The 15687-nt window shown below is 43.2% G+C and overlaps 1 protein-coding gene across 1 annotated transcript in view; it reads left to right on the forward strand.

The window, feature by feature from the left end:
• The window catches only part of IKBKE (inhibitor of nuclear factor kappa B kinase subunit epsilon), a 162480-nt gene extending 153473 nt beyond the window's left edge, over positions 1-9007 (forward strand). Inside the window, exons 19-20 of the mRNA XM_063955165.1 lie at positions 6859-6965; positions 8932-9007. Of these exons, the coding sequence (XP_063811235.1) occupies positions 6859-6965; positions 8932-9007 (183 nt within the window). The remainder of the gene's footprint in view (positions 1-6858; positions 6966-8931) is intronic.
• The last annotated feature ends 6680 nt before the right edge of the window (positions 9008-15687 follow it).

A 15687-nucleotide genomic window follows, 5' to 3' on the forward strand; every position in this document is an offset into this window, starting at 1 on the left:
ATTTAAAACTGCAATATTATTAAAAGCAAAACGTGGACATTGCCATTTTAAATCACTCAAGCAAAAGCAATGCTTGATACATTTACCCCACAGGTGTGTTCTCCACACACTTAATTATGTGGAAGCTAACACTGCTATATGTACTTTTATTTACAATTTGCCATTCCTGCCCAGGGGCTGTAAATTGTGCATTTTTACCTTTCTACGGAGAATCCTAATATATAGTAACGAATAACATTTATTTATTTATTTATTTATTTAATTTATTTACAGTTTCTTATATAGCGCAGCAAATTCCGTTGCGCTTTACAATTTGAAATAACAATAACAAAATGGGTGATAACAAACAGTCATAGAGGTAGGAAGGCCCTGCTCGCAAGCTTACAATCTATAGGGAAATAGGCATGTGTACATAAGGAAAGGTGCTATCTATTGCATAGAATGAGAAGACGTGAGGATATGTGTGGACTGTACAGAGTGGATGCAATTTGATAGGAAGGTTTATGAAAGTTATGTGGGCGGTTCTGGAATTTGATATGCTTGCCTGAAGAGGTGAGTTTTCAGGGAACGCTTGAAGGTTTGGAGACTAGAGGAGATTCTTATTGTGCGTGGTAGGGCATTCCACATAGTGGGTGCAGCCCGATGAAAGTCCTGCAATCGTGAGTGGGAGCGAGTAATGAGTGTGGATGAGAGATGCAGGTCTTGTGAAAAGCGAAGAGGTCGGGTTGGGAGATATTTTGAGATAAGCAAAGTGATGTACGTTGGTGTAGTTTGGTAAATGGCCTTGTGTGTGAGTAAAAGTATTTTATATTGAATGCGGTAGAGTACAGGTAACCAATGGAGGGACTGACAGAGTATATCTGCAGACGATGAACGTCTAGCGAGGAAGATAAGCCTCGCCGATGCATTCAGAATGGATTGTAGTGGTGAGAGTCTCGTTTTGGGAAGACCAGTTAGGAGACTATTGCAATAATCAATGCAGGAGATAATGAGAGCGTGGATTAGAGTTTTAGCAGTGTCTTGTGTAAGGTATGGTCGTATTTTGGATATGTTTTTTAGATGCATGTAACATGATCTTGAGACAGATTGAATGTGGGGAACAAAGGACAGATCAGAGTCAAGGATGACACCTAGGCAGCGAGCTTGTGGGGTAGGGTAGATAGTCGAGTTTTCAACAGTGATAGAGATATCAGGTTGGTACCTACTATTGGCCGGTGGAAATATAATTAACTCTGTCTTTGAAATATTCAGTTTAAAGTGGCGAGATGTCATCCAGGATGAAATGGCAGAAAGGCATTCAGTACAGATAGGGACAAGTCAGGTGAGGATAGGTAGATTTGAGTATCATCTGCGTACAGATGATACTGAAAACCAAAAGAGCTGATTAGTTTACCAAGAGATGAGGTATAGATAGAGAAAAGCAGAGGACCCAAGACTGAGCCTTGCGGTACTCCAACTGAAAGAGGTAGCGAAGAGGAGGTAGATTCAGAGAAGTGAACACTGAAGGAGCGATTAGATAGGTAGGATAGGAACCAAGAAAGGGCTGTGTCTTTAAGACCTAGGGATTGTAATGTCTGTATGAGAAGAGAGTGGTCTACAGTGTCAAATGCAGCAGATAGATCTAGAAGAATAAGTAGTGAGTAATGGCCTTTAGACTTCGTAGTGACCAAATCATTAACCACTTTAGTCAGTGCTGTCTCTGTGGAGTGTTGGGAACGGAAGCCTGACTGAAGTGGGTCCAACAAAGTGTATGAGTTAAGAAAGTGTGTGAGTCGAGTGTAGGCAAGTCTCTCAAGTAGCTTAGAGAGACAAGGGAGCTGAGAGATAGGGCGGTAGTTTGAGAGAGCATTAGGGTCAGAATTTTGTTTCTTTAAAATGGGAGTAATCACTGCATGCTTGAAGAGTGAAGGAAAAATACCAGTAGAGAGAGAGAGATTACAGATGTCAGTTAAGGTAGGGATGAGCACCAGAGACAGAGCTTTACTTATTTGTGAGGGTAAAGGATCAAGAGGAGAGGTAGTGGAAAAGCAGGATGAGAAGAGTGATGATACTTCATCTTTATTTGTGGGATCAAATGAAGAAAGAGTGCCAGAGGGTTCAGGTAAAGAACGGAGCAGGTCACTGGCTACCGAAGAGCATACCATTTCATCTCGGATCTTATCAATCTTCTCCTTGAAGTAGGAAGCAAGATCCTGTGCCTTGATAGTGGCTGGTGGGGTAGGTGAGGGAGGATTCAGTAGTGATTTAAATGTATTAAAGAGTCGTTTGGGGTTAGAGGCTTGAGCAGAGATAAGAGTTTGGAAATATGTTTGTTTGGCAGTGTCCAGGGCATTTTTATAAGAATGGTAGACAGTCCTATATGTGAGGAAGTCACTTGAAATACGAGATTTACGCCACTGACGTTCAAGTTTTCGTGTGAGTTTTTGTAGTTGTCTTGTTAATTTGGAGTGCCATGGTTGACATCTAGGCCTACGTGGAGTGTGATGGGTAGCTGGAGCCACTTCATCAAGGGCTAGTTCTAGAGTCTCATTAAGGTGTGATACAGCCATCTCAGGAGAGGTGAATGCAGAAATAGGTGAAAGCAGTTGTTGGAGTGAAGTGGAAAGTTCTTGAAGATTAATTGTGTTAATATTTCTGCGGGTTTGCGGAAGATTGGAGGACTTCAGCAACACAGGGTTTTAATTAATGGAGGAGAGCATGCAGGTGATAAGGTTGTGATCTGAGAGGGGGAAAGGAGTGTTAGTGAGTTCAGAAATGGAGCCTAGTCTGGTGAATACTAAATCAAGGCAGTGGCCCTCCTGATGAGTAGAGGAGTCAGTCCATTGGGAGAGGCCAAGAGAGGAGGTTAGAGAGAGTAGTTTGGAGGCGTGAGCAGCAGATTTTGGACAATCAATAGCAATATTGAAATCACCCATGATAATGGTGGAGATGTCAGAGGATAGGAAGTGAGGGAGCCAGGCAGAAAAATCTTCCAAAAATAACATAACTAAATGTACTGACAGGCGAACATAGTAACATCCAGTTTAGTATGTGTACTACACTCCACTGTCATCATTAATCTGTATCATACTGTAATTATAGTCTGCCTTGTCTTCAGTACTCTCACTGAAGTGTAGTGATAAAGCAGACTGGAGTTTTAGTATGGTTCAGTCTTAAACACAAACTCAAGCATAAATCTGCACTTTTTTTAATTTAACACAAATTCACAGTAATATACAAATCTGGATATGCAAGGATAACTTGGATGTACTTATGTGACTGCCAGTCGGGAGACTGCCAGTCACAATACCAACGGCTACATCCCGCCCCACTCTCAATCCCGACAGTCGGCATGCCGACTAACAGGGACTATTCCCACTCGTGGGTGTCCATGACACCCGAGCGTATTGTCTACAACTGCCTTACTGCCTTTCTTTCCTCCAACTCACTGCATTCCAATCTGGTTTCTGTTCTCTCCACTCCACTGAAACTGCCCTCACAAAAGTCTGCAATGACCTCCATGCAGCAAAATCTAAAGGCCACTGCTCTCTGCTTATTCTCCTTGACCTCTCTGCCGCTTTGGACACTGTGGACCACCTCTCCTTCTGCAAATCCTTCACTCCCTTGGTCTGCATGATACTGCCCTCTCCTGGCTGTCCTCCTACCTCTCTGGTCATTCCTTCTCTGTTTTCTCTCATGATGCCACCTCCCCCCCACTTCCACAAACTGAAGGTGTCCCTCAAGGTTTTGTTCTTGGTCCTCTCCTTTTCTCTCTCTATATGTCCTTTTTAAGTGAACTCATTAGCTCTTTTAACTTCAATATCATTTCTATGCTGATGACACTCAAATCTACCTTTCCTCCCTTGACCTTTTCCCTGCTCTCCTCACTCGTGTATCCAACTGTCTCTTTGCTATCTCTTCTTGGATTTCCCAGCGCTTTCTTAAACTCAACATGTCTAAGACTGAGCTGATCATCTTCCCACCCTCCCGCATAACCTCACCTCCCAAAATCTCATTATCTTTTGATAGCACTACTATCTCCTGTAGCCTCCAAGTGCGCTGTCTTGGAGTAATCCTTGACTCCTCCCTCTCCTTCAAACCACACTTCAGCACCTCTCACAAACCTGCCACTTTTATCTTAGAAACATTTCCAGGATTAGACCCTTTCTTTCCCAGGATGCCACCAAGACCATTATCCACTCACTGGTCATTTCCAGGCTGGACTACTGTAATCTCCTCTTAGCTGGCAGCCCCTGACAAATACCTCTCTCCACTCCAAGCTACCCTCAATGCTGCAGCCCGGCTCATCTTCTTCACCAAACGCACTATGGTCCTAATTCAGACCTGTTCGCTTGCTTAGGTTTTTTTTGCAGTCCTACGTTCGCATAGTCGCCACCCATAGGGGAGTGTATTTTTGCTATGCAAGTGTGCGAACGCATGTGTAGCAGAGCTTTGCAAACAGATTTTGTGCAGTCTCTGAGTAGCCCAGGACTTACTCAGCCATTGCGATCGCTTCAGCCTGTTCAGGACAGGAACTGACGTCAGACACCCTCCCTGCAAACGCTCGGACATGCCTGCGTTTTTCCAACCATTCCCAGAAAACGGTCAGTTGACACCCACAAACAGCGTCTTCCTGTCAATCTCCTTGCGAATGCCCATGCAAATGGATTCTTCGCACATTATTCACGCGCCAGCTCATTGCAGTGCATGCGCAGTTTTGACCTGATCGCCGGCTATACGAAAATGCAGCCTAGCGATCAGGTCTGAATTAGGCCCTATGTCCAACTACCCTCTCCTACTAGCCCTTCACTGGCTTCCCTTCCCTTTCAGAATCCAATTCAAACTTCTCACACTACCTTACAAAGCCCTCACCCATTCGTCTCCCATTTACATCTCTGACCTTATCTCCCTTTACACTCCCACCCATCCTTTTCACTCTGCTAATGCACGCCGCCTCTCTTGGCGACTGATTACTTCCTCCCACTCCTACCTGCAAGATTTCTCACGTGCTGCTCCCTTTCTCTGGAATTCCCTACCTCTGCCCCTCAGACTCTCCACCTCTCTACAAAACTTCAAATGGGCTCTCAAGACCCATTTCTTCACCAAATCCAGCCTAATCTCATCCTAACCCTTTGTTCCACGCTCACTGTCTACCCCATCTGTGCCACCCCTGTCTCTCTGCCCATCCCCTTTAGAATGTAAGCTCTCATGAGCAGGGCCCTCAACCCTCATGTGCTTATCCTTCTCTTACTTAAACATCCTTGACTGTACCTAATCCCACGGTTACTGCCACCCTGATACTTATGTCAGTGTCATCTGCTGATGCAGCTATGTTTATATACCCTGCACGTGTCCTATATTGCCTTCAACTGTAAGTTACTATTGTCCTGTTTTGATTTTTTATTTATGTTCTCTGTAATTAGGCGCTGCTGATCCCTTGTGGCGCAATATAAATAAAGGATGATAATCAATTATTATTATCGCCCATGTCTTTAGATGGGGCAGTATGCAATTGTTTGGATGCCCCATTGTTTTTGCGTGATGATCAAAGCCAGAAGTACCGGGTTTAGCCACATAAAATGGCTGAACCCGACTAAAATACTGGTCAAGACGTGAATTCGCACATTTCTATTCACCACCTCAGGAGGCTGCGAGCAGAAATGATGTTAGGGCGCCCGTTTTGATATTCACAAACAAAAGAGGTAATGTATTCTTGCACAGATCTTGTTCCGGAATTAATGGTCCATATTTAATAGTCCATAAAAATGTCAAATGTATGCACTTCATCTCCAAAGAAAGACAGTAATCTTCAACAGGGCTAATATGGAACAAGATAAAACTAAAAAATAATTAGGAACAATATTTCATCCTTTTTCACACATCGTGTAGAAAATGGAGTCTGTGAAAGTCTCACAGAGGTAAGGGACTTTCACTGATTCCATTTTACTGGTAGGCTAATTGGAATTGGTGAAAGTCCCATAGAGCTAAGGGACTTTCACCGATTCCAACTATACTGGTAGGCTAATTGGCTCCCGACAAACATTAACCCTAGTGCAGTGATCTCCAACCCGTAGCTCGCGAGCTACCGGTAGCTCGCCGTAGTATTTTCGGTAGCTCACAGAGCGCACGGGTTTAGGCAGTCACTGGCACTCCTCCTCCCTTCATTTTTAATATGGTTCCAGCCGAGTTTCGATTGGCTCACTCACCGGCACCATATTTTAAATGCCCACCGCCGCCAGAGACTCTGTCACCCTCACCGCAGCCGCTCTCCGGACTTCACAGGAGAGGCGCACACTGCGCTCTCCTCCCCTTCCGTCCCTCATACAGGAGGGGCAGTACCGGCGGCAGTAGAAGAAGCCAGCAAGGGTTAGCACTGTGTGGGGCACTGTAATGGACACTGCAGGGGAACATTTTATATGGCGCTGCGGGGGGCATTTTAAATGGCACTGGTGGGGGCATTGTATCTGCTTTGGGGAATTATTTGTGTATCTGGCACTGCTGGGGGCATTATTTGTGTATCTGGCACTGCTGGAAGGCATTATTTGTATATCTGGCACTGCAGAGGGGCATTATTTGTGTATCTGGCATTGCTGAGGGGCATTATTTGTGTATCTGGCACTACGCGGAGGGGGACATTACTTGTAGTTGTAAGGCCACACCCACTTTTGTGAGGCCACACCCACTTTCACAGGAACGCACGCACATTGGGGGGAGAGGGTAGCCCCTTCAGAGGTTTTATTTTCCGAAAGTAGATCACACCCCAGTTAAGGTTGGAGGCCACTGCCCTAGTGTGTAAGTGTGTGTTCATGGGCAGGCTAGATGGGTCAAGTGGTTCATATCTGCTGTCAAGTTTTATGTTTCTATACGTCTCTTTTGCAGCCCATCAACAGATTGTCTCAAAGAATGCAGCAACTGTGTTTAGTGCATTCAAATCACAGCCCCATTACCTCATTTCACAGTCCAACGCAGGAGGATCTAACACTTAGGTAAGTTGGTACATGTACAGTATGTGCTTCTTATACTAGTATATTGTGCTCTAGGGACTTCTTTGATGTCACAAAAAGTTATGCTATTGTCTTTTAACTCACCTAGGAAGTATAGCGGCTATGTGACATCAATATATAGCAACTGATGTGTATTCCTGAGCTTAGAAATATACATGCATATCAATTTCAGAGGAACAGAGCCGGCACGCTTGAGAGATGGAGTGCTTACCACTAAGTTCCAGATAGGTAACGCCATCTATGTGCTTATTAATTCATAGTTCCAGTGAGAACACCCTGAGGGTCTCCCCCCTGCAGCTCGCACATACGCAGAAGGACTCCTGGGTCATAAACCCAGAAGTCCTCATAACGCAAGGGACAGCTCTTACAGGACAAGCTGTTTTTTGCATTTATAATTGTAATTATTCATGCTTACGGCGTTAATAAACGCTGCTATGCATACGATAAGTGGAGGATGTATCGCATGCATATACATCCCACCCTATGAATTATATGGGATCACATAAGGACACTAAAGATGTGGGAGGGCTTGTATCTGTAGGTAATGATGTGGGGAAATACTGTAATACACTACATGTTTACAGAGTTGGAGTGGAATGGTTAATTAACATAGTGGGCCGGATGTAATGAAGTTCGAGTTGGCTGGAGGTGCGGGTTCCCGGATGAACTCAGACGTTTTTAAAGTGGCAATCATTTATAATGCATGGTTTCGCCTTGTACATGATTGCCACTTTAATAAAAGGTCCAATGGGGTTATTCATATTTGAACGTAGATGGCTGCATATTCAGCCAGATCTGCATTCATCTCTGCATATGCTAGGGGCTGCCCAGCATGTGTGAGGCCGCTTCCCGATGCGTCCGCAATCTAAGGTTGACTCCTGGCAGCGCGGCCTGGCTGTGCTATCAGGCAGTCAGCAGGCATTTTTTTTTTATCAGAGTGGCTGCGAGTGATGCCACGCAGCTGGCCTGCCATGTTTGCCCCGCCCCCCCCCCCATGTTGCGTCCCCCCCCCTGCCGAAAATGCCCTCTAATGTTGCGTTCCCACCCAAAAAAACGCCCGCCGCTGTCAATCACATTGCAGTCACATCTATTGACAAACTGCGCTGAGGGCCGCATGAGTGGCCAGGTCTAAATGACCCTCCAAGTTCGGCTGGGAACCCAGTCCTCCGGCCAACTCGAACTTCATTACATCCGACCTCGTGTTTAATCACAATGTTTCATATCTAAAATGTATGTTTGGAGGGTTTGTGGTCTTTAAATAAGCATGTACCTTCATGATACCTCCCAGGATGTCAATTCAGTGAATAGGGACAGACAGACACCTAGGGATTGACCACACCACAGTGGGGTTGAGGTGCCCCTAGGCTGCCTCATAGTCCCCTCTGCTACACTATAATTAACAGTGACTGGTGCATGTGGCATTTGTTCATGGCAGTCCTCCCATGCAGAGCAGTGGTGAATATGATATACATCTCAAACTCCAGGCCTGTGGGAAAATAAGGTCTTAACTGAGAAAGCAGGTCAGAGCCTTCAAATCATTATTGTCCCACTGTAATCAGCACAATTGGGTGGTACAGTATGTCTTAGTGCATGTTTGGAAGATGCAAAGTGGCCAAATGATTGGCAGTCATAGAGCCCTGGCTATTAGAGAGAACCCTGTGGAGCAAAGTACACACAATTGACTTGTTGCCTACCATGAGCTCTAGGGAGCCTGGCTTTTGGGTTGATGTAAGTGCTTTGCCTTGGGATTGATAGAGATTATTTTTCATCTGGCATAATGCATAACTTTAATAAGAGTTGAGAGAATTGCATTGTGTTTTGCATCAATGACAGATATTAATAATCACACATGGTCATGTGTACTGATCACAGGCCATCATTACTCTTTATAATGCAGTCTCAGTCCATGCAGTGAATGTAATTGGTTAAATATGTTTCTATTTACCAGGATGCTAAAGCTACGAGATCAAATGAAGAGTGTGTCTTATGAATTAGAGAAAAACAACAGTATTATAGAGAGGTAAGCTACAGTAGTGTGCCTTTTCAACAAATGGTCTTTTATAATCTACAACTAAAAATGGAGATGTGGCTGGTCATGAAAAAGAGGAATGTTTTGTTGATGTCTTATAAACTATGACATAAGCCAGTCATGGCAATACTGTAGATAATAATAGATACAGTAATATGTACAGGTATAGCATATTTTATCTGGTCTTCTGGAGATACATTCATGTCCAGCGCAATGCTCATTTCTCTATCCCAGGTGGAGTATGAGCAGTAAGGTGGCAGCTCTCCTTTAAAACTCCTCTCTTTTCATTAAGGTTCAGATTCTGTAGATGTATGAGGGGCTAAGGGAGTGCACAATGGTGAGATAATACATAAAGACACAACTTTATAGTAGCAAACACGTACATCTATAGGTAATTCACCAGACCGCCGATCCCCGGAACCTAAATAGTATTGATTTCTCCTGACCTTTGATTTTTTCCTCCTGGATTTCTCCTCCTCAGGAGCTCCTAATGAACTTGGAAAACTAAACTTGTTGAGTGGTGACCAGGATGTGACTAGGTCTGATTGGGTGGAGGAGAAATCAGTTGCCAGGAGCAATCAATGCTATTTAGGTTCTAGGGATTGGCGGTCTGGTGAGTTACCGTTGTGTTTTTATGCATTATCTCACCATTGTGCGTCCCCTTACCTACATACTGTATCTCTGAGCTGTGTAATATATGCGCACTTTATAAATAACTGGTAATAATAATACTTATATATAATGTATGTACTTTATAAGACTAAGCTAAGCTATTCTTGCTGCAGTCACTGTAAGTAGTGTTGCTAAATAATATAATGGTGGGTACGTACAGTATGTCATGGGCTGTTTCGGGACTATACAGTACATGAGTAATATAAAAGTGGGCTTTAGTAATTTCAGTTTACCATAAACCGCCAAGGAAACCAGCATTCCATAACAAAGATCTCATAGCTGTGTATATTAACTAACTGCTAAATATAGACATGCTGAAAAACATTATATAAAGAATAATATAAAGAACAGACAGGAAATACAATAATTGCACTTTAAAAAGTAATAAATCAACAAATCAAATAAACTGAAAGATATTTAATACATTAGTCATTCAGGAAGGTAGTTAATGAAATGCGTGTAATAATGATTTATATATATATATATATATATATATATATACATTATTAGCAAGAATATTAGAAACTGTATTACACATGTAAAAAGTAAACACATTGTAACTGGGTAAGTTATCATATGTCTTATAAAAATGTATTTTATTTTTTTAATGGGTAGCACATTTTAAACATACAGTTCATCGTCCTTTTCTGATCAGTCATCCTACAGTCATTATCTCATTTTCAAAGTGTCTCTGGAGGGCAGACAATTGAGGGGGTTCAGGAATCAGTGGAAAAGAGGCACATGCCACATCTACATGGATTTTAAATAATCAAGTAGCTTCTGCCATCTAGCATCTACTCCACTAACTTTTAACATAGTGGAATGTGCCTATTTCTCACCAACAGCAAAATACAAATCTCTTGTATTATATTTCTAGACGTATCTAGCTGAAAGGGGCCATGACACTTTGTGGCATGAGCCTCTTTACCAGTGGCTACCAGTTATACATACATACCTACTCTCACTATGTCATGTGAAGACAGAAGGAAGGGGAATATTTTACAGTAGAGACAGAGTTTGGATGGGTGTTCCAAAGGCTTACTGCTCACTATGTCATGTGACATGACTGTGGTTGCCATGGTAATCACATGGCATCTTGGAACTTGTGCAGAATGAAAGATCATTAAAAGCAGCCTGAAACAAACTATGGACAAATGGAAATTCCAATGATTATTCTTTCAACTTGCTATAGTTATGTTGAAAATAAAACTCCAAAAAAAAAATTTTTTTTTTTAATTAGTAGTACTGAAAGCCAAATTCCATGTCTGAGCCAGTTAGATGGCTCTCACATGCCTTACAATGTTAACACCTTATCATTAATGTTACAATAATTTACTGTAAATCTATAGTTTTTTCTCCATTTATCAAAAGTAATCTGCAGTGTTTGTAAATTTGACATTTTTAACTTGATGCATGACAACATATTTCACATTCTTTTTTGTAGCCTATAATCTCCACCAGCAAACAGTCACTAACAGAATTCACTGTTTAAAATAGGTTTCATTTATAACACATGATCAGACAGAATTTGTAACAAATTAGTAAAACCACTCATTTTCAAAAGATTAATAGGCATTTTTTTTTTTTTTTTACTTTAAGTATTGCAAAAATGTTTTGTTTTTGTTGTTTGTTGTTAAGGGACTAAGGGGTACATTTACTAAGCAGTGATAAGAGCAGAGAAGTGAGCCTGTGGAGAAGTGCCCATGGCAATCAATCAGCACTGAAGTAACATCTATGATTTGCATGCTATAAAATGATACAGAGCTTCTGATTGGTTGATGGGGAAATATCTCCACTGGCTCACTTCTCTGCTTTTATCACTGCTTAGTAAATGTACCCCTAAGTATTTTTCTATATTTAACTTTTGTAATCACCATCCTGATATGGCAGTAAAGGAACATGAATTCCTGCAATGATTTTTAAATAGGATTCCCCTATCTGCAATCTTGGGGATTACCTCTGATAATAGCAGTGTTGTAAATGATGCTAATCCTTTGATGCATAGAATCATTTGAAGAAAAGCCCTATCACTGGGGAAAACAGCTGTTTTCATCTTCAATAGGGCTTTATAACTGGTGATAAATGGGCACCTAAAGAATGATCTGTACCTACATATTACATTTTACTAACATCTACCAACCCCTAGCCAATGCCCCAGGTGCAGGATCAGATTAACAATAGGACGGATGGAGCTCCAGGCCCCCCAACAAAAATAAGCATAGTGGATCCGCTGGAGACTGGCAGTGTGTACAGAAAAGAAAAAGTACATTTCTGTTGCAGCCAATGCAAGGTCCTGCCTCCTTCCAACACCTCTACCACATACAGTACCATCCTGCTAGTGCAGGAATCACCTACAACTATAATAACTGAGTACTTGATACAGTGCTCTATTATTGTTGTATAGTTACCATGGTGGTTGCTGAACTGTATTAAGGGGAGGGGGCACACAGGCTGGAGGCTAGACGATGTGAAACATACTCATTGCGTAACCCTGCAGTTGTGGTACATAAAAGGGAAGATATGCAGGCTGGAGTGACTGTCACCACTTCCAACTTTCTTGTTTCCTCCTTCTTGCATGGGCTTTGATGGGACCTCTAACTGTGGGAGCATGCTCTGAGCTACTGCAGGCTATAGTACATAGCCAGAATAATACCCTGATCAGGATCAAGCTTTGTTGGAGGGAGGGGTGTTATCGTACACCAAGCAGATTACTGAGTAGTAATAATAATATTATATGTATAGGCTTACCATACTATCCCTTTAAACTGGGATGCTCATTGAGTACACAGGTTCTATGGCTGATTAATTTAAAACCAGAAGAAATGCAGGCTTGAAGTCAGCTACAGAACCTGTGTAATTCATTAGTGTCACAGTGTAAAGGGACAGTATGGTAAGTCTATATATATGTCTCCTGTGTCCTTCAAACTCTGTCCCTTCCATGTCACCTCTTTCCTGCCCTGTCATCTCTGTTCTGGTCCTGTCATACCCTGTCCTGTGCTCACTGTCCTGTCCCTATCGCCACTATAGTGTCCCTGTCACCTCTGTCTTGTTCCTGCCCCCTCTGTCCTTTTTCTGTCCCCTCTGTCACGTTCCATTCACTCCTCTTTCCTGTCTCCTCTGTCCTGGTGCTGTCACCTGTGTCCTTCCACCACTGTCTTGTCCCTGTCACCTGTTTTCTGCCATGTCACCTCTGTTCTGGTCCTGTCACCTCTGTCCTGTGCCCACTGTCCTGTTCCCGTCCCATCTATAGTGTCCCTGTCACCTCTGTTCTGTCTCTGTCCTCTTTGTCCTGTACCTGTCCTGTACCTACTGTCATGTTCCTGTCACCTTTGTCCTGTCCCTGTCCCGTCTGTCCTGGTCCTGTCATCTCTGTCCTGTCCTTGTCACCCCTCATTCTTGCCCTGTCATCGGTGTTCTGTCCCCAATGTTCTGTCCCCATCTCCACTTTTCTCTCCCAGTCACCTCTGTTCTGTCCCCTCTGTCCTGTCCCTATCCCCTCTGTCCTGGTCCTGTCATCTGTTATGTCATTGTCACTCCTCTCTCCTGTCCTGTCCCCACTTTTCTCTCCCCGTCACGTCTGTCCTGACCCTGTCACCTTAGTTCTGTGTTGGAAAGTTAGGAGGACTATAGAGAACAGCAAAGTACTATAATGATAACCCAATAGCAACCCTAAATGGCTGTCTAGCTGAGCTACAGGAGTGGATGAGTGCTAGTTGGCTGCGACTGAACCCGGATAAAACATAGGTCCTTATGATAGGACCGCAACATCAAAGGACAAGACTGCAGCATAGCCAACCAACTGGACTTACACTCTGGAATTCGGAATTACAAACCACTGATCGTTTGCGGAATCTTGGCATTGTCCTGGATGGTGGCTTGACACTTAAACATCAGATATCAGCCACAATCAAATCCTCATTCTTTCACCTGAGGAACATAGCCAGAATCATCCACGCATTTGTATCATCTAGACTACTGTAATGCCCTTTACCTTGGTCTCCCAGCAAAAGAATTGCACCGCTTACAGCTGGTGCAAAACACAGCTGCCAGGCTGTTAACCAACCAGCCCCGTTCTAGCCACATAACACCCATACTCTACTCCCTTCACTGGCTGTCTGTAAAATGGCGAATCATCTTCAAGATTGGCTTACTGAGTTTCAAAGCACTACATGACCAGGGCCCAATGTACCTGAAGCAGTTTCTGACCCCATACTGCCCCACTCGATTACTATGATCTGTAGATGAAGGACTTTTAGCAGTACCTAGAATCTCCCGTGATTCATCTGGGGGTCGAGCTTTTAGTCCTGCGGCTCCGACTCTGTGGAACTCACTTCCCCGCACAGTGCAAGAGGCCCCAACTATAGAATCCATCAAAAGTAGACTCAAGACTTTCCTTTTTACTCAGCATTCCCATAATTGTCCCTTTAGTATCTACATGCTTCTGTATTTTATGAAAATCTGTTCTGTACTTCATTATTTTCTGTACTATATTATGCTATGTATCTGTTAAGCGCCTTGAGTCCTATTGGAGAAAGAGCGCTATATAAATAAAATTATTATTAGTATTATTACTAAGGGGCCCATTTATCATTGATCGCATATTCAATGCGATCTGGGTGAGATTTTAGCATCAATATGTGATCACATTGGCGGGATGTATGATTGGGCATCCATACGGACATGGGCTCCGAAAGATGTGCGCAGTGAGATGCTGGGGCTTCTCCGCATGTGCGGTCCCACTGACCGCACATGCACAGAAGCCATTTTCCTGGGAGAGTTCCAGAGGATCCCTGAATCCACGAATTGTAGCCTATAAGCTACAATGAGCTACTACTATCTTCATATGGTGGTAGCTGCCAATGGTAGCTGCAGGGGTCAATTTCAGGAATGCTTCGCATTCTGGAAATTGATAAATTTGGCAGCATTGCATCGCCATAGATACCTGTGAGGGATGCGGCTACTGGTGCGAATGGAGGGATTGCAGCAGGGATTCAAAGCATACTTAATATTTGCTGCAAACCCCCCAAAAAACCTGTTCTGTAAATTGTTTGATAAATGGGCCCCTTAGATAGAAATTGAGAGGATGAAGTGGGAAAATAAAGAGGGTCTATTCATTATAGGCCATCTCTCTGCTATGGAAGTGTTACTGCCAGCGATAAACCCCGCTAGAGCAACTCTCAGTATGATGATAGCAGGGACAGCTCACAGAAATCCAGATTTTTGTATTCTATACTACATATTTTTTAACAATATACTCCATTGTTTAAGTAGGTGGCTGCTGTCTCCCAGTATACCAGATGGATTGTGAATCCAGTTAGTAGATAGAAAGCCATAGGCTATTAAACAGTGTGCAAACACATTGCGCTTTAACCTGGCAGGGACTCAGCAAAACCTGGAAGGCATCGCTGAAGCTGCAAAGGCTTTTGTTGGGTCCCCATGGGGACCATACCGCCATGTACAGAAGACGTAAGCGGTACAGTTACAAACAGTAGTTAGCTAGGCTTACTGCAGTTTGCTATAAAATGCAGGCCACACACCCTGTGTAGACCATCCTCTCCCATAAAACTGGTCACACCCCCTGTAACAGCACACAATAGGCCCTTCATAAATTTCAGCTCCAGGCCATGTGCGCCTTAAACTAGCACTGCCTAGGTGCTGCTTTGTGCAGACATTTTTCACTTGGGGTGGGGGAGAAAGTGAGCAGAATAACCAGTCCAATGCTGCAATCAGATTGAAGCTAGTCATTTGTTCTTTCTGTGACTCCTGCCAGGCTGCCCCCTCTGGTAAAAATTATACTGGCAAAAAGAAATGATTTGCTATGTTGTAATACTCCAGGAAACACATCTGCTTAGAGGAGATAATGGAGGGTCGTAAAATATAAAATGTAGGCGGTGGTGCAGATTTAACACAATTTTACAGTTCAGTTTGGATGTAACTGAATTAATTGGAGGTAACTGAGTTTATCCCATATAAAAGAAAATTTGAATGTGGTGGTTTTTAAAA

This window comes from Pseudophryne corroboree, chromosome 2 (assembly GCF_028390025.1).
Source record: "Pseudophryne corroboree isolate aPseCor3 chromosome 2, aPseCor3.hap2, whole genome shotgun sequence".
NCBI lineage: Eukaryota > Metazoa > Chordata > Amphibia > Anura > Myobatrachidae > Pseudophryne > Pseudophryne corroboree.